Here is a 26,168-nt window from a genome sequence, read left to right as displayed (position 1 = left end):
GAACTGACTTGAATTGTTTCCCAGTACTGGGATGCAGCAGGAAGGGCATCCGCTGTGTAAAACACAAGTTAGTGGTTCTGCTGTGGCGGCCCCTGATGAAATAAAGGGACTAAGCCGAAGGAAAATGAATGAATGAATATTACTGAACATTTCAAAATGGGAAAACAAAGATAGAAACAAGTTAAATAGGAATAAAAACATACAGAAGATAATAGTTCCTCATGGCTATTAAATAGAGTGCGTTTTGCTTACATGTTTTGAGAGATTTTCAGGATTTCAGTGAAGGCAGCACTAAAATCGGAGCTATTAAAAAGCATCAGGGGAGTGTATTTGTGCAGTTTCGGCATGTCTGAGAAAAATAAATAAATCAGATTACACACTAAAAGCAAAAAACAAACCAAAACGTTTGACGAATCTTTATTTGTTTTGAAAGAGCAACACGATTAGTTTCTCTCAGACAAATGGCTTGTTCATGAATGGATAAATAAAGCCTTAATCGATGTTTATACAGTTTAATTCATAACAATATAGATACAGATAACTGTTAGCGGCAAAGACAAATCAGAAAATCACCAACAACAACATAAAACATTTAAAAACATCAGGATCACAATCAGGACATGTGCATATCTAACAAACTAACTAAAGAAAAATGACCTTTTCAGCAGAGAAAGGCAGAAAAGAAACACTGGTCCTCATAATCTGTTTTGGCACTCAATAAGCTCTGATTGATTGCACAGAAAGATTAAACTAAATATGACCTTAAGCCGCTTTTTAAATATATAGTGCACAAAATATATGGCATTTTGCCCTCTTCAGCGCTTGTTAGTGGTGTCTGTAGTTTAATTATAACTATACATAAAAATATAATTATCATTAATACATTTCATATATAAGATCTGTATTTGTATTATTTATATAAATGATACATTTGATCCATCACACACACGCAAAAAATATTTCAGTTTCTCAGGATTGTTTGGATTTAATGTGTTTGAATGAAATGAACCTGTTTTTATTTATAAACCAAAGTTTTAATTGTTTGTGATTGAAAATTAGGACTATTTCATTTTTTTTCAAATGCTTCAATCATTATTATTATGTATAAAAACATAGCTGAAAACAAGGCACGCATTTCTTTTTACCAACTACAAGCTTATGATATAGATCAGGGGCTTTCAACCTTTATAGGACACACACTCCCCAAGTTCATCTAATGTCTCTCGCACCCCCCTCCCCCCCAACCCCCCGGTCTGTAGTTAGCATATAAATATATTATTTATTATATTGTTAACACTTTAGTATAAATTGTGAGAAATAAAACCGCTGTCTTTTTTTTTTCAATAGCCACATGCACGTGAACACACATTCACGATTTGTTTTCCCATCTTAGTGATGACATTACATAGACTGCTATTGTTTTTTTTATCAGGTCACTGATACTGTCTGTCTATGGCTTAACCGAAAACCCAACTCACATAGAAACAAGTGCAGATCATTAGATGGATGACTAATGATACTGATAAAACACATCATAGATGCAATGCTTTTACTAGGTGTGATACTTCTAAAAACATCTGAACAATTTATAAGCATTAATAATTATGTCCTCATAGTGGATCACTTGTATATTTACTGTTTAAGTGGGGATAATTAAGCCCTCACAGGTATAGCATAGCTAGACCAGTTCACACACACACACACACAATTTATAATGTATACATTTTTCAAAATCTGGCCAATATTAAACCCAACACAATAAAGCTAAACCTCACAAAAGTGACACACTGCAGCTAAAAAGAAAAATATTAGTAATGCAAACAATACGTCACTATCTGTGTTTCCATCCACAGATGTGAATTAGATTCATGCGCAACACTGGAATATGCCATAAAATGTTTGCAAATAAAGCAGCGTTTCCATAAAATGAGTCAAACGAGTCACTTCCTGATAAACTGGCACCAAATATCAGACAGAAAAATGCAGTTTTCTGTGTTTTTTTTCTTCTATAATAAATGAGTTGTGCCTCAGAAGATGAAATGTAATGAATGCAATTGATTTTGAAGATGTGAGATGCTCTTTGTGGGAATAATAATAATAATTAATAATACTGAACCACTGTGAAGACAGACTTTAGCTGAGGAATTTTAGACCAAAACAACATTTCAGATGTTTTTGTTTTGCTTTGTCTATTAACGCCGTCACATTGTGCCAATTTTCATCATCACATAATCTGCTAAAACAAAATCACATGACTTTTTTGATGCACATGCTGGACATAACTCAGTAGAAAATGTTTTCATCACCTTTTTCCACATGAGCACAGCGTTAGCAGCGCATGTTTTTTCAGCATTTATGTTAACAAATTAATACCGTACATAGAAGCATCACGTGAGTGTGGTGCTGCGATCATTTCAGCGCTGGGTTTAATTTTGCTGCACTCTTCATGCTCATTTAAAGTGACAGTGCATTAATTATGACCAAACGCATATTGAATGACAAAAAAATAACAGTTTTACCCATTAAATGCATCAATAATATCCACTGACTTATATATATATTAAGTATTATTAAAATTTGTCAAATTTTAGAATTAGTTTTGCTTAAGTTGCACACTAATTTGATCATGTATAAACATCCTTATAACTATATTGTATAAATATTATTAGAACTACAGGCCTACATCATCCTGACAATCAAAACAGAACTACATGATATCACAGGTGACTGTCTTCTGTGTGCACCTGAAAACACATGACTGACACTCCTCATAGAGGGTGAGAAGCAGACAGTTCTTTAGGATCTATATCATTTGTATGAAAAAAAAAAGACTTGCAGGTTAAGGAAACAGCATGGGAGGAAGTTGCCGTGGCCCTTGGTGCAGATGAAAAGTAAAATAAAGTGTATTTATTTATATAGATAGGTAGCTAGACAGAACAGACAGAAATAGAATAATCTGTGCAACAGCCGGTGATCTGGTGTGAAAGGCAAACGCCTGCATGCTGCTGCTGCTCTCCCCATGCGCTGCTTTAGCTCTGCTCTCACGTGCGGTGTGAAACGGACATTATCTTAAGAAATGTCTTGGAAAAAAATCTTCTCTCCGATGGGAAAAATATATATAAAATTGTTAAAATTTAACAGGAGGGCTAAAAATTCTAACTTAAACTGTATAAGCTTTTTATGTAATTCTGCATTAGCGATATTCCAAAATGTGCATGAAAATAGCTGGATGAAATCATAGCTAATAACAAAAAGACAATCAATGTGCTCGATTTTCCTGCATAGTAAAAGCCCAGCGACTGTAGTATGTTTATTTCACATTCAGACAGATCATATTTTCCATCCAGCCCTTTGTTCTGACCCGAGAAAGAGATGCTTCGAGTCTGGCTTTAGTAAAGTGGAGTTGTAAATCTCCCATGAGCCCCCCTGTGGTTCATTCTGACCTGTGAGCGGAGAGCTTCATGGCATATCGTTGATTTCCTCAGCCTCCACCAGACAGGTCTGATCGGCAGACGGGGATCTGAAGGGCGGATGATACTCGATCAGGTTGAGGATGGAGGATCCAGGGTTGTGTCTTTGTTGGACGAACCAAATGACAGCAGAAACGGCCAGAATGAGCACCACGCTGATGATGACCAGAGCCGACAGCAGAGGTTTGCTCTCTGTAGAACACACAGAAAAAACATGATAGGATCAATATTTACTTTCATTTATGATGCATGCACACTCATTTAAAAATAAATAATAAACATGAATTCAGGATATTACGCATCTCGTTAATTGCAACTAACTATACGACTGTCACAATCACCAGCGACCTCTAACCACCAGAGGTCGCTGAAAAACATTCTCTCTCATTCTAACTACAAATCCGCCAGTTTATGGACTACAACTGCATACATGCACTTCACCCAGACACACATTCTTCCTCATCTAGACTGATTACACTCACACCACCTGAGGATTGTCAGAGACTGATTGCACACACTATTTAAGCCACACACTCACTCAGTTACAATAACTATATGTAATTTAAAAAGTATGGAAAATTTTTTCAGTTTTCTGGATTTATGACTTTTTGTGTAATGCATTTTTTTTTTTTAAATCAAGACAATACTAATGTTTTAACTTCAGAAAAATTAATATTCCATAGAATAACCATAATGTTCACTCTTTTACAAACCTTGATTTTTGTTTAATCTCAACAAACAAAATTATATTTGAGAAAATGTAAATTTTTTATTTAGATATATACTATACATGTATATGATAAAATTGTATATATACACACACACACACACACATTTAAATATCTATGCCAAACAAAGTTTGTAGTTTTGTTTTTATGCATGTTTGTGTATTACTTAAACATAGTACACACACATATCTTGTCAAAACAAACTTTTACTTTAAATACGATTAATCTTTGCCCAGCATTATTATATTACTGGCCACTTTATTAGGTACATCGTACTAGAACCGGGTTGGACCCACTTTTGCCTTCAAAACTGCCTTAATCCTCCACGGCATAGATTCAACAAGGTACCAGAAAATTCCTCACAGGTTTAGGTCCATTTTGACATGATAGCATCACACAGTTGCTGCAGATTTGTCTGCTGCACATCTATGATGCTAATCTCCTGTTCCACCACATCCCAAAGATGCTCTATTTGATTGAGTTCTGGTGAATACTCAGGTAAGCTGTGGCATTGTTAATTGTTAATAATGGGCCCAAAGGGTGTCAAGAAAATACCCTCCACACCATTTCACCATCACCACCAGCCTGAACCATTGATACAAGGCAGAATGGATCCATGCTTTCATGTTGTTGATGCCAAATTCTGACCCGACCATCCGAATGTTGCAGCAGAAATGGAGACTCATCAGAGCAGGCAACGTTTCTCCAATCTTCTAATTGTCCAATTTTGGTGAGTCTGTGTGAATTGTAGCCTCAGTTTCCTGTTCTTAGCTGACAGGAGTTGCACCCGGTGTGGTCTTCAGCTGCTATCTGTCCATTCTCCTCTGACCTCTGGCATCAACAAGGCATTTGCGCCCACAGAACTGACGCTCACTGGATATTTTCTCTTTTTCAGACCATTCTCTGTAAACCCTAGAGATGGTTGTGCATGAAAATCCCGGTAGATCCGCAGTTTCTGAAATACTCAAACCAGCCCATCTGGCTGCAACAACCAGGCCACGTTCAAAGTCACTTAAATCAGCTTTCTTCTCCATTCTGATGCTCAGTTTGAACTGCAGCAGATCGTCTTGTCCATGTCTACATGCCTAAATGCATTGAGTTGCTGCCATGTGATTGGCTGATTAGAAAAATTGTTAATGAGCTTTAGCACAGTGGACCTAATAAAGTGGCCAATGAGTGTATATACACTTTGTTTTCAAGACTTTAGACTGAAATAACAAATACTAACACTTTACTCAAACCCCTAGCTAATACTCCCAGAGAAATTACATATACAGTAAATATATACATTATTTACAGTATTTACAATAATCAAGTCAATTGTATTTATGCTAGTTGTCAAAACATTTCTGATTTTAATTTAGTTAATAAATAGTTAATTTAAAAAATATTACAACCATACAAACATATTTGTGACAACTAATAAAAACAGCACAATCACACAACAAATTAGTTTGAATATTTTGACCAATTCTGATTTAAATTTTAACACACAAAAAATATATATATAAAAAACACCTTATTAAAATTATCTTTAAAACTCTGAGTATATTCACTCCTCACTGCTGATTGGCTACAGGAACTCAGTACAATCAGTTTCTCTGCAATGTTTTTCAAATATTGCTTACTGTAGCTTTAAATGTGCATGTATAATAAGATTATACTTACGATTTGACCTTATGACGACTGCTTCTGTAAAACAAAATGACAAAGATTGAGCATCAATTTACATTCTAACATTTTATAGCCACTGACTTTTAAAACTACATGTATGTTAGTGGTGTAATAGATCACAAATCTCACAGTTTGGATCACACTGCGGTTTTTGAGTCACGGAATTGACCATTTTTCAGATCCGCAAAAAAAGTGATGAGACAAATGTCATTTGCTTTTTATTTATGCAGAAATATTACTGCAAAAACCATTGGTTTAACAAACAGAACTTAGAAGCTGTCATTTTAATAAAAATCAAAATCAAAAAAAGACCTAGGTGAAAAAAAGGAGAATATTCAATACAAAAATGATCTTTGCTCCTGTTGCTGATAATGCTAAATATAGATCTTGTAGAACAGATCATATTTATTTTCATTTAATAATTCAACAATTCACACAAAAAACTTCATGTTCCATTATAGGTGGATCATTTTTGAAAATCTATTTGGTGACAATTTTGATGGTTGTTTGTCGCCACCTATTGGTTACTCAATGTAATTGCTACAACATTCACCAGCGTCAGGTTCCATTAAACTGTGATTTTAATCTTTACCATAAACATCAGTGTTTATATCTGAACTTTAAACTGTTCTCCCAGTACTTCTGTGTTATTTGACTGTTTGTAACACTGAAAAGGTGTAAAACTGAATCTCTTTTGATCATACCCAGATTTGAATGCAGCACTTCGAAAGATTAATAAACACATGTAAATCATTATCATTTTTCATACATGTTGCGCGGGTTTGAATTGAGATCCAATCTTTTAATGTTTAATTGTGCAGCTTTACACTGAATGCATTAATATAGGCAAAACATATATGGAACATATATATATATATATATATATATATATATATATATATATATATATATATATATATATATATATATATTTATATTTATATATATATGGCCACAGCCATATCACCCTGCAGCCCAATACCGGTTACTCACTGAAGCTAAACAGGGCTGAGCCTGGTCAGTACCTAGATGGGAGACCACATGGGAAAACAAGGTTGCTGTTGGAATTGGTGTTAGGGAGGCCCACAGGGGCCCTCATCCTGTGGTGTGTGTGAGTCCTAATGCCCCAGTATAGTGAAGGGGACACTATACTGTCAGTGGGTGCCGTCTTTCGGATGAGAAATTAAACCGGGGTCCTGACTTTGTGGTCATCCCATGGCAATTGTCTTAAAGAGTAGGGGTGTAACCCCGGTGTCCTGGCCAAAGTCCCTCATTCGGCCCTTACAATCATGGCCTTCCAATCATCCCCATCCACCAAACTGGCTCTATCGCTGTCTCATCACTCCACCAATAGCTGGTGTGTGGTGAGCGCACTTTGAAAACACTGCAAATGATGAAAGAAGAATTCAACATGTCTCAATCAAGATTAAGTTTGGAGCGCATAAGAATTAAAATGCACACCTATAAATCTAATACTCCTTTACTAAAAGGAAAGAGGTCTATAAACTACTGTTTATAGCAATGAGTGTATTACAGGAATTTATATTATTAAACATTCATGCTAAAAATAAAGTTTTATATATCTAATAACTCCAGCCAGCTTATAGTGAACTTGCAATATTGTCAACACACAGAACTTTCAGTTGTTATATATGTAAAAAGGCCTAATTACATGCAAGACCCTTCAAATATTTTGCTGGTCTCCAACTAATGACAGCAGATCACTCGGAGATAGAGGGATTTGCACTCGCGGTATCTTTACTGCTCTATTCATTTACCCGAAGAAATGTAATGCTTAGAACAGCGGTTCTTAAACTGTGGTTCATGTACCACCAGTGGTACGCAGGCTTCCCTCTAGTGGTACGCAGAGGAATCACTGAAAAATCGAAGTAAAAAAATGAACACACTTTTAACCCTTTGACGCATACCGATGTGATCGGTTAAATTGATTTAATAGGCTGTTATTGTATTTGTAATTTTTTTAATGTTTGTTATGTATTCTATCATTTGAAGCTAGTTTCCTTCCCATATTTGTAACGGATCTTGTATCACAGGTAATAATGTTCACAGGTATTGCTTTTCTGACACACAAAGCCTACTCTAACATGCAGCAAGCAGATCTAATTTCAATATGTAAATCCAATTCATATATTTAAAACACAAGTTAATGTTTAGGTTTTAAAAATATACAAATCATATATAAATGCAACACATATTTAAAAATTTATCAAAAACAGTTCATATATGAATATGATTACATCTAGACTATTTTTATGAGGTTCAAGGAACATTTCCAGGTTTTGATGAACAGGCTACTTTATGATAATACTTCACATTTAAGTACAGCAGTTTTCTATTCACCTTTTAGGACAGTGCCACTTTTAATTTACTTTTAAAAGCACATTTTAATTTAAATGTTATTCTTTTTTACCTGTGAGTTCAGTACAGTGTTAATGTTCAAACTATTTATAATGTTTAAAATGGCTGACATTAATAAATAATAAGAAGAATTAATCTGCCTCGTTTTTTAACTGTGCAGTGCTGTAGCTGCTTAATAAGGCCTACTTTGTCATTCAATACTGGTTGTTTTGGTGGTAATAATTTTTTCTGAGCTGGTACTTGGTGAAAAATGTTTGAGAATCAATGGCTTGGAACATTGCAGTGCCTCGCTATCTGTTGTCTTGATCATTCACTCTCGTCACAATGACTTCCGAGTGTTTTAACTTATTTTGGGGTTTACAGGGCCAGTATAAATTTAGGGAAACTCGCAGATATGTAATCATGTGACCATGTAGAGACAGAAATCCCATGCCGTAGTGTAAATAAGATATTACATACGGCTATTTACCTTGTTCATTAAAAGATGTTGTGATCTGGTGCTATTTATAAAATACAATTAATATGACTTCAAGGGGGGAGGGGAAAGCCGTTGGGGGGCGGGGTGCCCCCCTAAGATAATGGTGGGGAAACACTGAATGTATATACAAAACTACTGTATATATAAAGCAATTAAATGCCACTATAATAATTAACACAGGCAAACTGTAAATATGTGCCCCGGCCAATGTTTTGCAAATATAAACTATGTTTCTTCGGGTAAATATGGTGCACGTTTCTGGTGACAAATACATGAGGGCACTGTCTCGTTATTATGTTTCTTAGGGTACATTTTGTTTAACATTTCAGATACACGTCCTTCTTGTACATGTCTATATCAACTAGCGAACCACTGAGCTAAATCTAAATATTAGTTTTTTTGTTAGTGTTTTTCATACTGTCGCAACTTTTTTTGATTTGGGGTTGAAGGTAGGTGATGCAAAACTTATTCGTTACAAATCATATGCAGCGTTAATTTCATTCATTCATTCATTTTCTTTTCAGCTTAAACTCTTTATTAATCTGGGGTCACCGCAGCGGAATGAACCACCAACTTATCTAGCATATGTTTTATGCAGCGGATGCCCTTCCAGCTGTAACACAGTACTGGGAAACACTCAGACACACTCATTCACACTCAAACACAAAGGACAATTTAGCCTACCCAATTCACCTATACTGCATGTCTTTGGACTGTAGGGGAAACCGGAGCACCTGGAGGAAACCCACGCCAACACAGAAATGCCAACTGATCCAGCCGGGCCTCGAACCAGCAACCTTCTAGCTGTGAGGCGTTTGTGCTACCCACTGCGCCACCCTGCTGCCCCCAGCATTAATTTGTTTAGTGATATTTATTTATTCTTGTGCAAAGAACTACATGAAAATAATGCTTTATTCAGCAATAAAATGTCCCTGAAAATATCATTCATGTGAAAAGAAACAAAAGTTGTTGTCATCATACTGCCCCCTGGTGTTCAAAATACCAATAAACTGCAGTCAAACTAGTTGAAGTACATTTTTGCAGTAAAAATGTAGGCTAAAGTATGCATTTCCAATGAGACGGTGTTGAAAATATCACAATATGGTGAACTCACTGGTCTGACACACTACTCCGTTCTCAGGCTCGTCTGTGCAGCTGATGTTTTCCCATTTGCCGGTGTTGGAGTGAAGAGCGACACACGTGTCCATCAGAGGCAGATCAGTTTCATCATCACCACCGTCCTCCCAGTTACTAAAGCCCAAAACACTGTCGTCCTCGTGCCACCTGAACACATCCCCTGAACAGTCAAACACACACAACACTGGCTTAATGCAGGTAGTTTAGTTTATTAAATGTATAAAGCACGTTCAAAACAGCTACATAAAATGCAAATAACAACAAGAGGTGAAGTAAATATAAATAACTGCTTAACGAACAAGTTAAGAAATATTACCAGCAGATTAATACTGGTTAAATGCTAAAGAGAATAAGTGAGTTAAAAAGAGATTTTAAAAAGGGTGGCCATTCTGAGTTGTACAGGCAAACCTTTTCATAAACGAAGACCCACCACCGAAAAAGCTCGGTCCCCTTGTGTATCAGCCTTGAGGTAGGGATTTTAAATAAAGTAAGATAGCTAGATCTTAAACTTCCTGGATGGTTATGGGGATGCAGGATATCTAAGAGATACTTAGGAGCCAAATTTTTTAGGCAATTGAACACAAACAGAAGAATTTTAAACTTGATCCTGAAATGGATGAGAGGGAGCCTAGGCTGGGAGTGATATGGTCATATCTGCAACTATTTTTCAGAAATTTTGCAGCAGAATTTGACCAATTGAAGTTGAGCAACATGGAATTTAGAGCTCAGATCTTTACTGTGAAACTGCAGTTTTGACAGTTTGGTACAGTCTTGTGAATGAACAATCCGTAGGTTAGTATATGCTACATTTAGCCAGTTTGGTTTCTGTCAGCTTTGCATGTTAGGGTGTTTTCACACCTGTGAATCAATTAATTTGTTCTGAAACAGGGATTAAAATTGATACAATGTTGCTCTTTGTTCTTGGTGCGGTTTTCTTTCACACGGCAAAGTTTCTTAACGAACCAAAAGAGCTTAAATGAGTCACGTGTGAGTAAACTCTCCTCCATTGGTCAGTTTCATGGTTTATTTTGCAGAGTCCCAATCAGCTGTCAGTGGGTGGTGGTTTGGTGGTGACGAGGTGCGCGCAATGTAACTCCAGAGTTTGTTTCAATCGAGCCGAGACCACCTCATTCAAGCGATCTCCGAGCGATTGTTTAGGTGCGGATCCGGGCGTGATTGGGTTTACATATGCCAAACAAACCGCGCTAACTTGGCAAACGAGACAGGTTCCGAAACAAAAGTCTAGGTGTGAAAGCACCCTTAAACTGTTTGGCACCATCTTGTGAATGAATAATGCGCAGGTTAGTGTATCTTCCATCAGCTGTTTTCATTTCTGTCAGCTTTGTGTTTTTAACTGTTTGGCGCCATCTTGTCTGAATAATGTGCAGGTTAGCGTATACTCCATTCAGCTGTTTTCGTTCATGCACGCTTTGCGTTTAATTAACGTATTAATAAATTATTATAGCTCAGAACAATGATCTGTGTCTAAATTTTATGTTTTGTGGGAAGCAGCCATGTAATAAGCAGGATAAAGTACATCCAGTATGGTTATTTTTGCAGAATAAAGCCCCTCAGTCTTATAGAACAGTGCTCTGGTTTTTGTCAGTCCTCCATTAAACCTGTCTGGCTTTATACCGAGATAACAACCTCTTGGATGTGCTTTATACCTAACTCAACCACCTGTGATCATAGTGGTGGTGTCACTGGCATTGTTATTTTGGGTCTTGTGGGCTGAAATTATTGGGAACCTTAACACACAATTAAATGTTTGGGTTTGACGCTCATAAAAAACCCTTTATAAACCATGACAGAGCCACAGAGACCTGAATGTTGGTCATTCTCACTGAGCCATGAACAGAAGATCAAAGTTTACATTGTCCTCTACTTCATTGTTCAATAAGTAAGTGAAGCCTAAACAGCAAACATGTGGCGTCAGGAATCTGTTTCTATAGTTTTCATCTCGACTCTGGGTGTGGATGATGTATTCTTTGAATCCGCCAACACCCCGATCAGACCCCCAAATAACAGGATTTCCTAGTGTTGTGAGACGACACGTGTGAAAATTACACCAGGAGAAAACAACTCACAAAAACGATGGATAGAGAAGGATGGAGGCTTGTTTTTGCCATAAAAAACTCAATTTTAACTTTTTATTTTCTAAAATTGTGTGTTTACAGCAAACATTGAAGTCCAAGCAAAGCCTGTTGGGCAAATGGTGTTGAAAATAAACCAAATTGATGTTAAAAAATGGTTTAAATATGCCAATTAAACAACAAAAAACTAAATCTTTGCAATTGTAAGAAACAAAGTCGCAATTCTGAGAAAACAGTCAAATTGCACAAAAAAAAAACTGAGAAAGGTGAACCACATTATAGCGAGGGACTACTGTGTGTATATATATATATATATATATATATATATATATATATATATATATATATATATATATATATATATTTATACTAAATTTAGTTCAACTTTGTTCAAATGTTCTTCAATAGCGATGACTGAGTGGAAAAAGCTTTCAGCAATTGTAAGAAACAAAGTCGCAATTCTGAGAAAAGAGTCAGAAACACATGATGTAAAGTAATAATTATCTAATACTGTACAAACTCAATTGCAGGAAGAGTCTGAATTGTGGAGTTAAACATTGCAATCAATGGCACAACCAGGCTAACAATTTAACCTTAAGATACTGAGCTATGCTGAGTCTGGTTCACAGAAATAGTCATCCTTAAACTCCTTAAACCCATATTATTTATTAATAATGTCAAACCAGAGCAGCACAAACGATGACTGAGCAATTCAGAATGATTTAGCATTTTCTTTTGCAAAAACAAACCATTTAAAACATAAGAAACTACTCATGATTCACTTAATTAGAAGTTATACAAACTGTCTGCAAGAGCTGACGCATATTCCTCAAAAGGAACTAAACAGACTGGTCAAGATTTTCCGAAGCACTTCTCCTTTAAATGTCCAAACTTAAATCTCTGACTAGGCAACAGTTTAATAAACAACTCTGTGCCAAGGGTTTGAGCAGATTAGTCAAGTTCAGCTGCATTCCAGTGTAGAGACGCTGGAGCACATCCAATAATCTGCTTAAACACGCTCAACATGCACTGGGTGTTTATTAGGGGAAAATGTATAACTCGAGTTAAGCACAAACTCCATATTGAACCAAATAGTATTACTAAAGAATTAATTGAGATTTTGCATAGTGAAAACAATGATGGTTCACTATAAATAAAGGTCACACAATTCTAGGTACCATTTAATTTGTCTTTTAAAACTTTGAAAGATTATATTTTATTGCGATACATAGAAATTCCGGTCACACTTTACAATAAGGTTTCATTAATTACTGTATTTACTAACATGAACTAATTATGAACAATGCTTGTACTGCATTTATAAACCAAAGTGAACAAACATTTACACATTTATGCATTATAAACAACTAAATTCATGCTAGATAACATTAGTTAATGCATCGGGAGTTATCATGAACTAACAATGAACAACTGTATTTTCATTAAGTAATGTAAGCAAACATGAATAAGGACTATAATAAATGTTTTGTTATCAATACAATAACTAACATTAACTAATACAACTGTATCGGAAAGAGTTACCCAAATTCTGAAAGAGAATTTATAAATGCATACAAAAACTATTTGTACTTCTCATAGTTGGAAAAAAAAAAACATTTTGTCAGCACCAGTGGTGTAATGCGTCCACACAAAAGGGTACGGTGTACGATAGAAAGGTTCAGTCGACGTCATTCTCACTTGAGGAAATGTCAAAGTTAAAGCTGTACGGGTCGTTCACATCATATGAGAAGCACTTCTCACAAAACAGATGCTTTCTACACTTAAATACTTGTGTATAAATGTTCATTACTAACCTTTCTATGAACACAATTTGATTATAACTGCAGATCAATGATTGCGAAATAGCCTACTGTCAGTGTTGGGCAGTAGCGTCGCTACAAATAGTGACACTACTAGTTTAACTACATTGCTCTGTAGCATGTCAGTAGCGTCGAAACTTTCTAAATCAAATACATTTTTAAGTAGCGAAGCTATTTTATTAGTCAAGTCTAGTGCAGTAGCGTCCACACAAGCTACATTTACAGATCGTGGATCAAAAAGTGACCACACACACTTGCTGGTTTACGGTGTTCGACATCAAAGTTTTTGGTGTGTTACTGCCACCTCTGGTGAAACTTGCTTGATGGAAAGATGACTGAGGGAGAGAAGTTATTTCTCAAGCAAGATCCCTTATGACCATACCTCATCACAGTACATGTTAAGATGCAATAGCTTAAATTCTAATGCTGTGCTCAATAAAATTAAAAATACTTTAGTGTGTATGTGTTCATTAAGTAATGTAAGCAAACATGAATGAGTACTATAATAAATGTTTTGTTATCAATACAATAACTAACATTAACTAATACAACCATATCGGAAAGTGTTACCCAAATTCTGAAAGAGAATTTATAAATGCATACAAAAACTATTTGTACTTCACATAGTTGGAAAAACAAAACAAAAACATTTTGTCAGCACCAGTGGTGTAATGCGTCGACACAAAAGGGTACGGTGTACGACAGAAAGGTTCAGTCGATGTCGAGATGTCGAGTCGATTCGAGATGTCGAGTCGATTTAGTGTATTCCACATACACACACACACACACACACACACACACACACACACACACACACACACACACACACACACACACACACACACACACAGTAATGCTCCCCATGCTTTCCTGTCAATATTCTCTACTATCCTAGCCATTAAAGATGAAAACCCAGAAAAAATTATTAAAAAAAAAAAAACATTTATGATGCATTTAAATGGGATTTTCAAAGAAGAAAACATAAAACAGAACTTTGTTCAGGAAACTGATTGGCTCTGGAAAAGTTGGTGTTACTTTCCTTATTAAGGCCTTATGTTTTGAGGGAAGTAGTTTGTCAACAAAATTTAACTTTATGTTACACAACTTTTATTAATCCCACAAGCAGCAATTAAGATGTAGAGCCAACACAACCAAGCATGATTCATAACATATTCCACAGAAACAATAAATCATTTAATACAAAACAAAAAGACTTGCTAATGATTGCTAAAAACAAGCCTCTGCAGCAGAAGTTAATGTATATGTAATGCAGGGCTCAACAATAAGGACTGCCCGGTGGCCCAGGGCCAGTGTGAGAGACGCTTGGGACAGTAGACAGGATAATTACTGGCCCGATTGGGACAGTGCTGCCTTGTCACTAACATTTAATTGATCTGAGACTATTTGTCAATTGCGTGCATTTTAAGTTTAGTCTTTAAACACTACCTTCTCTGTGATGTCGTAAACACCATAATGCTTTTTGGTTCCTCTTGTCTGATTTGATGTTTTGAGCATGCAATTTTTTCCCGTAACCTGATAACAGCCAGTACAGCGAAGAAACGGCAACATGGCGGCAAGATCAAATTATAAGGCTAAAAGAAATTGTCTGTTTCTAACGTCTTGGAAGCAGACATTTATGTGTGAACAATGCGACAAACAAAAGTGATTAAAAAAAAAATTAAAAAAAGTGATGTTTTGCACGGTTTGCCATCAGTTTGACAAGTCAGCCACCTTTTGTTAAATAATTTCGAACCACAATAAAATACCTCCACATTTTCCCCTGCTCTTTTTGTTTGGAAAACACTTTTATTAACATGTTTTTAAGTATTGAAATTCTAGATTTACTTTTTTTTTTGACACATTATTTAAAATATGTGGCAAAAAATAGCTATTAACTTCCCTTTTTTTTGGTGGGGCCAGTGAAAATTTGGTAGGGCAAGTAAAATCTGAACCACTGGCCCAATTGGACCAGTAGAAAAAATCCTTAGCGTTGAACCCTGTAATGTAATCTTATTTGTTTTATTTCAGCTAAAATAAAAGCAGTTTTTATTTTTTAATCTAATTTAAGGTAAATATTTTAGCTCCCTTAAGCAATTTTTTTCAACCTACAGAACAAACCATCGTTTGACAATGACTTGCCTGATAACCGAACTTTAGCCTAATTGAGCCTTAAAATGTCACTTTAAGCTGAATACTAGTATCTTGAAAAATATCCCGTAAAATATTATGTGCTATCATCATGGCAAAGACAAATTAAATCAGTTATTAAAAATGAGTTACTACAACTATTATGTTTAGAAATGTGTTGAAAAAAAATCTGCTCTCCGTTAAACAGAAATTGGGCAAAAATAAACAGGGGGGCTAATAATTCTGACTTCAACTGTATATAACCAGTTGTTGAGAAACAGGCATGTTTTTGAAGGAAGCCAAACTTACTGTCGCTGTCGTAGTACAATCCAAGCCAGACGTTCATTTTGCCTTTCCACACTGAAGGGCTGTAGTTAACAACGAAGTTATTCTCGTCAGCACTTTTTACCGTCAGAAGCTCTAAAAATGTAATGGAAATGTTGTGTTTTATTTAGTGATAAATCAACACACAATTTTAGACATGGTTTAGAGCAGGGGTCACCAAACTTGTTCCTGGAGGGCCGGTGTCCGGTAGATTTCAGCTCCAACCCTAATCAAACACACCTTAACAAGCTAATCAAGGTCTTACTAGGTATACTTGAAACATCCAGGTAGGTGTGTTGAGGCAAGTTGGAGCTAAAACCTGCAGGGATACCGGCCCTCCAGGACCGAGATTGGTGACCCCTGGTTTAGAGTTTGCAAAAGGTAAAAACTACCATATCCTCTGCACATGTCTTTAGCATCTTGAAGAGAGTAGCTTTTAGCGACATCTTCTGCTCCATGGATGAAGTGATAGCAGTTGCGTCCGAATGGCAGCCACGTGCGTCCATCTGCAGGGCAGTCTGTATAGACAGGACATTTTCTTATTAAACATTTCAAAGTTTCTCCTTCCTATAAATAATGTTGCTATTAATATAAAATTGTTTCTTAAAATGAAATATATTGTGTTTAATAGGAAAAATAATTGTTAGTTTTTTTTTTACCCAGATATATAAAAAGAACATATTTTAGTATAGTGACAATACCATAATATGAAGCAATACTATAATACTTTTATCCAAGGTTATCATATAGCATTAGAATCTTATACTGGCCATTGCCTAAACTAAACCTGCTCAAACCTGCTTATGTTTGTTTGTTTTGTTTGCATTTAACGCCATACCATCTCCTATGGTCATTTTCATGGTGGGAAAAAATATAATGGAAAGAAACAGTGTATCCGGAAAGTATTCATAGTAGGGTTGGGCATCTAAGCTATAATGCCGATCCGATACGCATCTCGATACAAAGAATACGATCCGATATATTAGCGATACATTTGTGACATATTGCGATGCGACACGATACGATTCACACCCATATCACGATACAATGCGATAATTCAGCACTAACTTATTAGATCAAGTTTATGAGATGATGTAAGAAAGGATGCTGTGCCATTGAATGAGTTTGATTATTTATTAACCAAGCAAAACCAAGACATTTTTTACAAACTGGCTTTTCTCTCAGAGCCAGTGTGTCAGTTTACAGTAGAGGGCCATTTTAGAACATATAGCACATATTATTTAAGTATTTTCAAGATAAACAGAATGTATAAGTGCAATATATATTATAAATATATATATTTGCACTCTTTCAACATAAAGGTTTACCATTGCACAACAAGAATTGTGATTTAACTTTTCAACTATGAAAACAAGTTTTACAAAGATATTTTGCCACTGATTATTCAAAACTTAAGGTGGTGAACTAGCAGTGTTATGCTGCTTTGAAACATCACTATCACTGTAAACAACAGGCTAATAAAAAAAAATTAAATACAAATTAACAGGAGGAGGTGTTTAAAACCTTCGTTCTCCGTGACACTAGGCTGAATATCTTTGCAGATGAACAATGCAATAACATCCGTTATTGGCGTAGAGCGCACAAAACTGTTGCGCATGGAAAAAAACTTGCAATGCTTTTCTCACCACTTTTGGAGCTGGTAGCTACAGTTGAAGCAGTGCGAAAGCCGGGGATGCAGAAACTGGAAGATGCTTCCACAACAACACGAGGCGCCGCTTCAAGTGAGATTTCAGATTAGTCGTACTGCTGCCCGCGTATTTTACAGATGCGCGGCACATTTTGCAAATTGCATCTGTCCTGTCAAGTCATCCATCCTTAAATCCATAATGTTGCCATACTTTAGATTTAAAACTCAGTGGGGAATAAAATGTTTGTTTTGCTTCTCGCGCTTTCTGAGGGCGCACCACTAGCTTCATCCGCACACCTGATACACTGAGTTGTAGTGTAAGTGTACACATCCGCAAGTCCGTAGCTAATGCATACTTTATGTAGGTCGATTAAATTATGTGCCAAAAACAGGTTGACAACACTTGTTAATATATAAAAAACACATTCTATATTAAAAATATAAGTTGTATCTTGGAAAAATCGATGCGTCTCGATTTGCTTCCAAAATTTCATTCATCCTCTGCTGCTCTACCGATGCACTCGCATCGTGCACGCGCATAACCGCGTATCGATACATATCGGTAAATCTTCCCATCCCTAATTCATAGCACTTCACTTTTTCCACATTTTTATATGTTACAGCCTTATTCCAAAATGGATTCAATTCATTTATTTTCTCAACATTCTACACACAATTCCTCATAATGACAATGTGGAAAAAAGAGAGTTTTTGAAATTGTTGCAAATTTATTAAAAATAAAAACCCTGAAAAAAAATCACATGTACATCAGTATTCACAGCTTAATGACAGACGTGCACACGTCTACTTTAGTGAACAGAACCTGCATAAGCTGTGAGTAACAGGTAATAAAATTGTAAATAATATTCAGTTTGTGGCATACAAAGTGATCGTTTGAGAGCCGCGCACGAAGCATGAACAGCACTTAGCAGTGAAAATGAAACCGAAAGCGTGCACATCATTTAAATAATCATATCGCATTTTACAGTTATGATTGCGACAAGCATTTGATGTTTTCTTTTATAGCGAACACACAGTTGTGCAAGAGAATAAATGTTTTACAGAGTCAGTATAACTACTCTAGCCTATATAATGTTGATTTCACCAGTAAATTAAATGGTCTAATAATGTTGTCAGTGACAGATTGCAAGCAAGGCCTTTATCTCAGACATAGGCTGCGACCCAAATGGCACACTATATACATTATGCACTCATGCACTATGCACTTACACACTCACTCAACAGGATAGAATATGTATGTAGTGTCGTCCCAAATGGCACACTAATGTTTTTTTACTAAGCGGAAATTCAAACCGTTTCCCTGATGATGTTTGACGGTTGCCAAATCAGTGAAATAAACGACCAAATTATCAAATAATACCTGCCGTGAGTATATCCACATTCACCACCGGGAGGCACTATAATCACTCTCGTAGGAGAATTTTGCGTTCAACATCCAAAACAAATAAAGTTAATCAACATGTGCGTCCGATAGCTCCGCCCCTTCCGCTACGTAAGCAAACCTGCGGCCGTTGAGTGCGTGAAGTGTCCATCATTACACACTTCATTTTAGCGGCTGAATGAGTGCATCATGAGTAATTAAAGTGCACTTATTATTTTTTGAGTTTTCAGTGTGAACACACTACTTACACTGTTTATACTACAAAATGGCGTAGAATAGTGCATAAGTATGCGATTTGGGACGCAGCTTTGGACTCAGACTCAGCTTTATTATCCCGTTAGGGAAACTAAAATTGCAATTAGGTATCATAACATATTAATAAAATATTACCACACAACATCCATACATCAGTATGTAGATACATCCCCCTTCCCCCTGGACTCATTTAATTATCTCAAACATAATTCAACATCAGAATTCAACATCTGGACTCATTTAATTATCTCAAACATAATTCAACATCAGAATTATTATAAGTAGATTAGAATTATTTATAGAAACCAGTAGACCTACACATAATGGTATTATTGTTTAACCACATGTTTGAGAAAAAAATATTTAATTGCAGACTCATATTAAGCTTTATTTTACATCTACAGAATCGTGAGAAAATCGTGATCTTTATTTTAAGCAAATAAATTGTGATTCTCATTTTAGTCAGAATCGTGCAACTCTAGGTGCTATTTAATACATTTATAATCCGTATATCCTGCATTTTGCATTCAGAAGCACTGTGAACAGATGAGACACACGGCTGCCTATTTCACTGTAAAAAAAGGTGATTAAACTTTAAATTTTAAGGATACAAACTTCAGGACATTTTTGATTTGACGCAACTTCCAACCCAAGTACTCCACTTGACTCGATTTAAGTTGAGTAAACTCAGAAATATCCTAAAGTTTGTTGCCTTAAAATTAAGTTGAGTCAACTTTTTTTGTTTTATTTTTTTACAATGTTCACAGCAAGCTTATTTGCTCGTCCTGCTTCTCTCATTTTCAAAATAAGAGTCACATATACACTATGCTTACACACAAGCATTGATAAGTGTATGAATATAGACAATTGTTCTAAACGTTATGGCCAATTAAATGCAGAGTAAATGTTAATGATCTTGTGTGCAACATTATGTAATGTAATCTACATAATGGTCTGCTTTTTACTGGCAATTTACACTCACAGGATTTACATGAGCACAAGAAAACAATGAGAGCAAGCAAACATTTCTATGAGCTGAACTCTTACTATTTAGCTATGCCTAGAAGGTATTTTCTTCTATGGAACCCTTAAATATACTGAGATTGTAGAAGGCAGACTCAAGATAAATGAAATTTACAGTACAGCATTATGGGTAATTTTCTGCACTGATTCTACTATTAAACAATTATCAGTTCAAATAGAAGTTGAAATCAATGCAAAAAATACAGCAAAATACAAAAAACGTAAAACCTCAGAGCTCTTTGTTTTAAAATCAATACGAGCTTTTGCAATTTATAGGTTTGATTCCAATAACATGTCAATAATAGTTTGGTAACGAAACATAACATTAACATTATTTGTATCTTGGTTTCAGAAGACTCGTAGTGCAGCTGAAAGCATTTATATTAAACATTGACAACTTGTTGATAAAGTAGAAATAAACAAGCATTTCAATAGCTTAAGATATGAAAAGAAATATTAATGTTATGTTTTGTTTCCAAATTATTGTTGACATACAATAAGATGTTATTGGCATCAATCCTATAAAGTGCAAAAGCTGGGCTCCTGGAGTAAAATCTTTTTTTTTTAAACTGATATTATTTGTATGTATCGTTGTTTCAGGAGACTCTGAACTGCTCAAAGCTTCATTAATAACAACGTCTTGTTCATAAAGTGGTAAAATAAAAAGTAAAGTAGAATAAATATGCATTTCAATCGCTTAAGATATTAAAAGAAATATTAATGTCATGTTTTGTTTGTTACCAAACTATTATTGACATGCAGTAAGATGTTATTGGCATCAATAGAAAAAAACCAAAGCGGGGCCCCTGGATTAAAATTCTTTTTTTTAATTAATATTATTTGTAAGTAGGGTTGTAACGGTATGAATTTTTTACGGTATGATAATCGTCTAAAACAATACCACGGTTTGACGGTTTCGCGGTATACGGTATTAAATAGTAATTCTCATAGCAAAGACCCTGAAAAGAATAAGAACACGTTTTCTGACTGAACAAAGGTTTTATTTCAACAAACTTTTGAAAGAACCATTTTAATAGAACTATAGAAGTCTTTTATAAAAATAAACTGAAAAATCTCCCATTTTAATAAATTAAATTAGAAGGAATAAACAAGCAAGGTCTTTTAAGATTAGACAAAAATAAACTTAAACTGTCCTTCCTGATAAGCAGGATAAATGGGAGACCAAAAGTGCAATACCAAGTTTATGGCTGTAAACATGTATTTAAAGCGTTGTTTTTTTCAGTCTAGGTTGTGATGAAGAAATGTAAGCATGTTGAGATTTTCAGGACTCAATCTTGACCGCTGAGGTGAGAGAATGTGTCCACTTGTACAATGAACAAATAAAAAAATAATAAATAATGTGTCAAAGTCCAAATAAACATGGTGCAAATCCTCAGTAAAAAATAGATATAAATATTTACTATACTATAAATAGTTACATAACGAAACTAGATTCAATATGGAACATCCTTAGGTTTTATGTGCCAGCATGGATATGGTTGTCTGTGGATATGGATTTGGATGTGGTTGTCTGCAATGCAGACAAACAGCTGCACCTTCATTTGCTTCTTTTGAAAACAGCAAGAGCAGCAGTTCGTCTTTGCTGTGTCACTGTTTTGTCATGTTTCTGTGCTGCTGTGCATGCAAAAGTATTTAGTATGAGAATTATTTCATGCAAAACTTTTTTTTTTTTTTGCGTTTTATTTAGCCGCGCATAAATGTATGCCTATCTCTCATTCCGTGTTGTTCAAAAAGCTCAGTGTTGGTCCACAAACAAAAGTGAAACCTATGCTTATTGGTTGTGATATAGCGAGTTTGAACCAATCTGGGCATGGAGGAGGGACAATGCATCAATGTATCATGTCTGGTTTGTCCGGAGACACAGTGACGAGCGTTTCTTTGTCAAATCAGCGTTGTCCAATTTTGATGACGTAACCGCACTGATTCCGGAGCCTCTGAAAGTCCGCGAATGTTATGTGATACAGCACTGGAAAGCTGAGATTCTCTTCTTTATGCCAATCTTTGAATTGTATGAATCGGATCAGCGGATCAAAAGTTATTAAACATTTAAGAGCAATACTTATTTTTAGCCGCGGGCGGCTGTCTCGGTCTTTAAGGGTTAAAACCGTTGATATGCAATTGTTCATGGTATGATAATCGTGCACGTTCAAATCGTGGTAGACCGTCATACCGGTATATTGTTACAACCCTATTTGTAAGTATTGTGGTTTCAGAAGACTCGTTGAGCAGCTCAAAGCTTCAAGTCAAGGTTTTAAAACCGTAAAAATTTCCTATTATATTGTTCCTAAGATATTTGCAAGTTTCTTTTTATTGAGTTTTTTAGGGCAACAGTAGAAAATAACCCTCCACATGGTGGTTAACATTATAATCATTATACTTTAACCACTTAAACTCTGCTGCTATTTGGGGATTTCCGCCTGGATTTTGCCAACCAAAATTTAAAAGCTTCCCAAATCCACATGCAGAGGTGTAAATGCAAAAATTCGGTATCATTTTAAAGAAAACCCTTTGAATTTTCATAAAACACTTTTGAAAGTGTTTAAAATAACTGTAAATGTCGTCTGTGTTATAATAAACACCTAAAAAAAGAGGCACTTTTTGTATTTTTTTTATAAAATCAAATTTGAATTTTAGGTTCTGTGTGGTCTAGCGTGCTGTAATTAATTTTGGTGGCTCCTGCACATGTCTGTAATCATAGGAAAAAAGAAAAATGTCTCCACCATAATCTATGCAAAAGTTATTGTATTCCAACTGATGAGAGGTGCTGTACAAGCCACAGAGACCGATCCTTGTTTTCATATTTCACTATTCTTTTGTTTGATTAAACATAATTCACTGTGTTTGGACCACATCAGACATATAAAAGGATTACTTATGCACATCACCTCAAAAACAGAGGAGAATGACCCTGAAGCGCACAGCATAAGGTAAGAGATGACAGCTGTCTGTGCTATCTGGGGCTGCTTATTGATCATCAATGTATTGCTTTTTGAATACATGAATGTATTCAATACTTTCAATGTATTGAATGTATCTAACCCTAACCCGGTACCGGGTCCGCAGAGTTTAAGTGGTTAAGAAACATATAGGTATTCGAAAACAAATACCTACAAAAAAACAAATACACTGGTCAGTCCATGATTCTGGAAACATCTAAAAAAAATCTCTAATAAACCAACATCCATCATGCTGTAGAGCTGAACAGTGCAGTGACTTACTTTATATACAAAGAAAGAAAGATATCCAAAGATGCCTTTTCAAGGTGAAAAGAAATCTGTGTTTTTGAAACTAATTAAGACAGCAGAAGTTAATCATTTATTTGAACTACTTAGCCTGACATTTATTGTTTCAAAATATTTTGAATGTCAAAAAATAAATACCATGTTTAATGGGGAAAACTTTGTTGATTTTTACCCAGACAATGAAAAAGTACATATTTTAGAGCAGTAATTACTATACCGTGGAACTGTCATATTTTTACCCAAGGTTATCATAACATCAGATTTTTATACCGGCCCATGCCTACTATCGACAACTTCTTGATAAAGTGGTAAAGTAGAAAGTAAAGTAGAAATTAATATGCATTTCGATTGCTTAAGATATTAAAAAAATATCAAAGTTATGTTTTGTTACCAAACTGCAGTAAAATGTTATTGGCATCAATCCTATAAAGTGCAAAAGCTGGGCTCCTGGAGTAAAATCCATTTTCAGAAGACTCGTAGCGCAACTCAAAGCTTCATTAATAAAAACTTCTTGTTGATAATGAGGTAAAGCAGAAAGTAAAGTGGAAATTAACATGCATTTTAATAGCTTGAGATATGAAAATAAATATTAATGTTATGTTTTGTTACCAAACTAAAATTGACATGCAGTAAGATGTTATTGGCATCAATCCTATAAAGTGCAAAAGCTGGGCTCGGAGTAAAATCCTTTTTTTTATTAATATTATTTGCATGTATCTTGGTTTCAGAAGACTCATAGATCAGCTCAAAGCTTCATTAATGACAACTTCTTTTTGATAAACTGGTAATGTGAAAAGCAGAAAAAAATATGCATTTCAATCGCTTAAGATATTGAATGAAATATTAATGTCAGGTTTTCATATCTAACTACTATTGACATATAGTAAGATGTTATTGGCATCAAACCTACAAAGTGAAGCTAGGCTCCTGGAGTCAAATCTTTTTTTTTTAAATTAACATTATTTGTATGTAACTGTTTCAGAAATCTCGTAGTGCAGCTCAAAGCAATGAGATATATGCACAGCTAGTGTTTTTCAGCCAATGATTAACTTCCGGTGAAAGGTTTATGTGACTATTTTAAAATTCACAAGGTTTCTTTTACAGCATCGATGTTGTAATGTAATCCAAACATAATCAGTTAAATAATTTATTTGGCTGTTAAAGCGTAAATAGACAAAAGACTGTTTAAACGCAGGCATTAGCTGTCATTAGCAACATGCTAGTGCAAAAACTATAGAAAATACTGAGGTAAAATTTATTTCCATATTTTAAAGACATGGCGCGGAAAAAAATGAATTTAATGCAGTGCTTCTTCTTTTGTCTGATACCCACTTTATATTGTATTTCAGCCAGGCAGTGAAGATAGCTGTTGTTTTCTTAAGAAATCAAATCGTAAACGCTGCGATTTTGTATAGGACAACAATTCACCGGAAGCCCTGGGGCTGGCTGACTAAAATTAATAGTCTGTGTGCATACACAGTACCCCGTTAAATTCCTTAATGACAACTTCTTGTTGATTAAGTGGTAAAGTAAAAAGTAGAGTAGAAATAAATATGCATTTCAATCACTTAAAATTTGTCATGTTTTTATTGACATACAGTAAGATGTTATTGGCATCATTGAAGTACAAAAGCTGAGCTCTTAAAGTAAAATCCTTTTTTTATTAATATTTTGTGTATGTATCAGTTTCAGAAGACGACTTCTTGTTGATAAAGTGGTAAAGTAAAAAGTAGAGTAGGATAAATATGCATTTCAATCACTTACGATATGAAAAGAAGCATTACCCAATGTTTCTAGAAGGTTCTGTCAAAAGATGGGAGCATTACAGAAAACTTCAGAAAGCTCATTTCAAGAATTCACTCGACAATTCCTTAATTTTACAGTATAGATCACTCTAACTGTATGATAACCAATAAAACATACTGTACAATATTTACAGTATATAATTGAGGTGCTTGATGATTTTATATTCACACATTCGGACTTTCTCCTTAATATTATATTTTCAGAAAAATGTTCTTTGCCAATTCTAAATAGTGATTCACATTAGTGACTCTCAAAGTAAACACTGTTCACAGTCAATTAAATAGTGCTTATGTTGTTTTCAAGATACTTACATGTGATTTGAGACCATATATTCAAAGTATCATGGTAAACATAAGGAGCGTGTCACAAGTTGTTACAGAACGAATGTGCGAATATAAAACCAACTTTACCCTTAATCATTAAATGTGTGAATCGTTCTCTTTAAATCTCTCTCACACTATAAACACTATAATAAAGAAGCAGTGAGTGTTTCTCGAGTGAAGAAGTTTCCTCCTGTTGTTTGAACATCGCCATTTAACGT

At 35.1% G+C, this 26,168-nt stretch overlaps 1 protein-coding gene across 1 annotated transcript in view; it reads right to left on the bottom strand.

The window, feature by feature from the left end:
- Positions 1-401: 401 nt before the first annotated feature.
- cd302 (CD302 molecule) overlaps positions 402-26,168 on the bottom strand; it is a 25,956-nt gene continuing 189 nt past the window's right edge. Inside the window, exons 2-6 of the mRNA XM_068223684.2 lie at positions 16,623-16,748; positions 16,216-16,326; positions 9,844-10,026; positions 5,867-5,890; positions 402-3,662 (exon numbers count right to left, since the gene is read on the bottom strand). Coding sequence (XP_068079785.2) covers positions 3,460-3,662; positions 5,867-5,890; positions 9,844-10,026; positions 16,216-16,326; positions 16,623-16,748 — 647 coding nt within the window. The 3' untranslated portion in view covers positions 402-3,459. The remainder of the gene's footprint in view (positions 3,663-5,866; positions 5,891-9,843; positions 10,027-16,215; positions 16,327-16,622; positions 16,749-26,168) is intronic.

Source organism: Danio rerio, chromosome 9 (assembly GCF_049306965.1).
Source record: "Danio rerio strain Tuebingen ecotype United States chromosome 9, GRCz12tu, whole genome shotgun sequence".
In the NCBI taxonomy this organism is placed as follows: domain Eukaryota; kingdom Metazoa; phylum Chordata; class Actinopteri; order Cypriniformes; family Danionidae; genus Danio; species Danio rerio.
The sequence above is the reverse complement of the archived record's forward strand: the minus strand, read 5'-3'. Positions and strand labels throughout refer to the sequence as shown.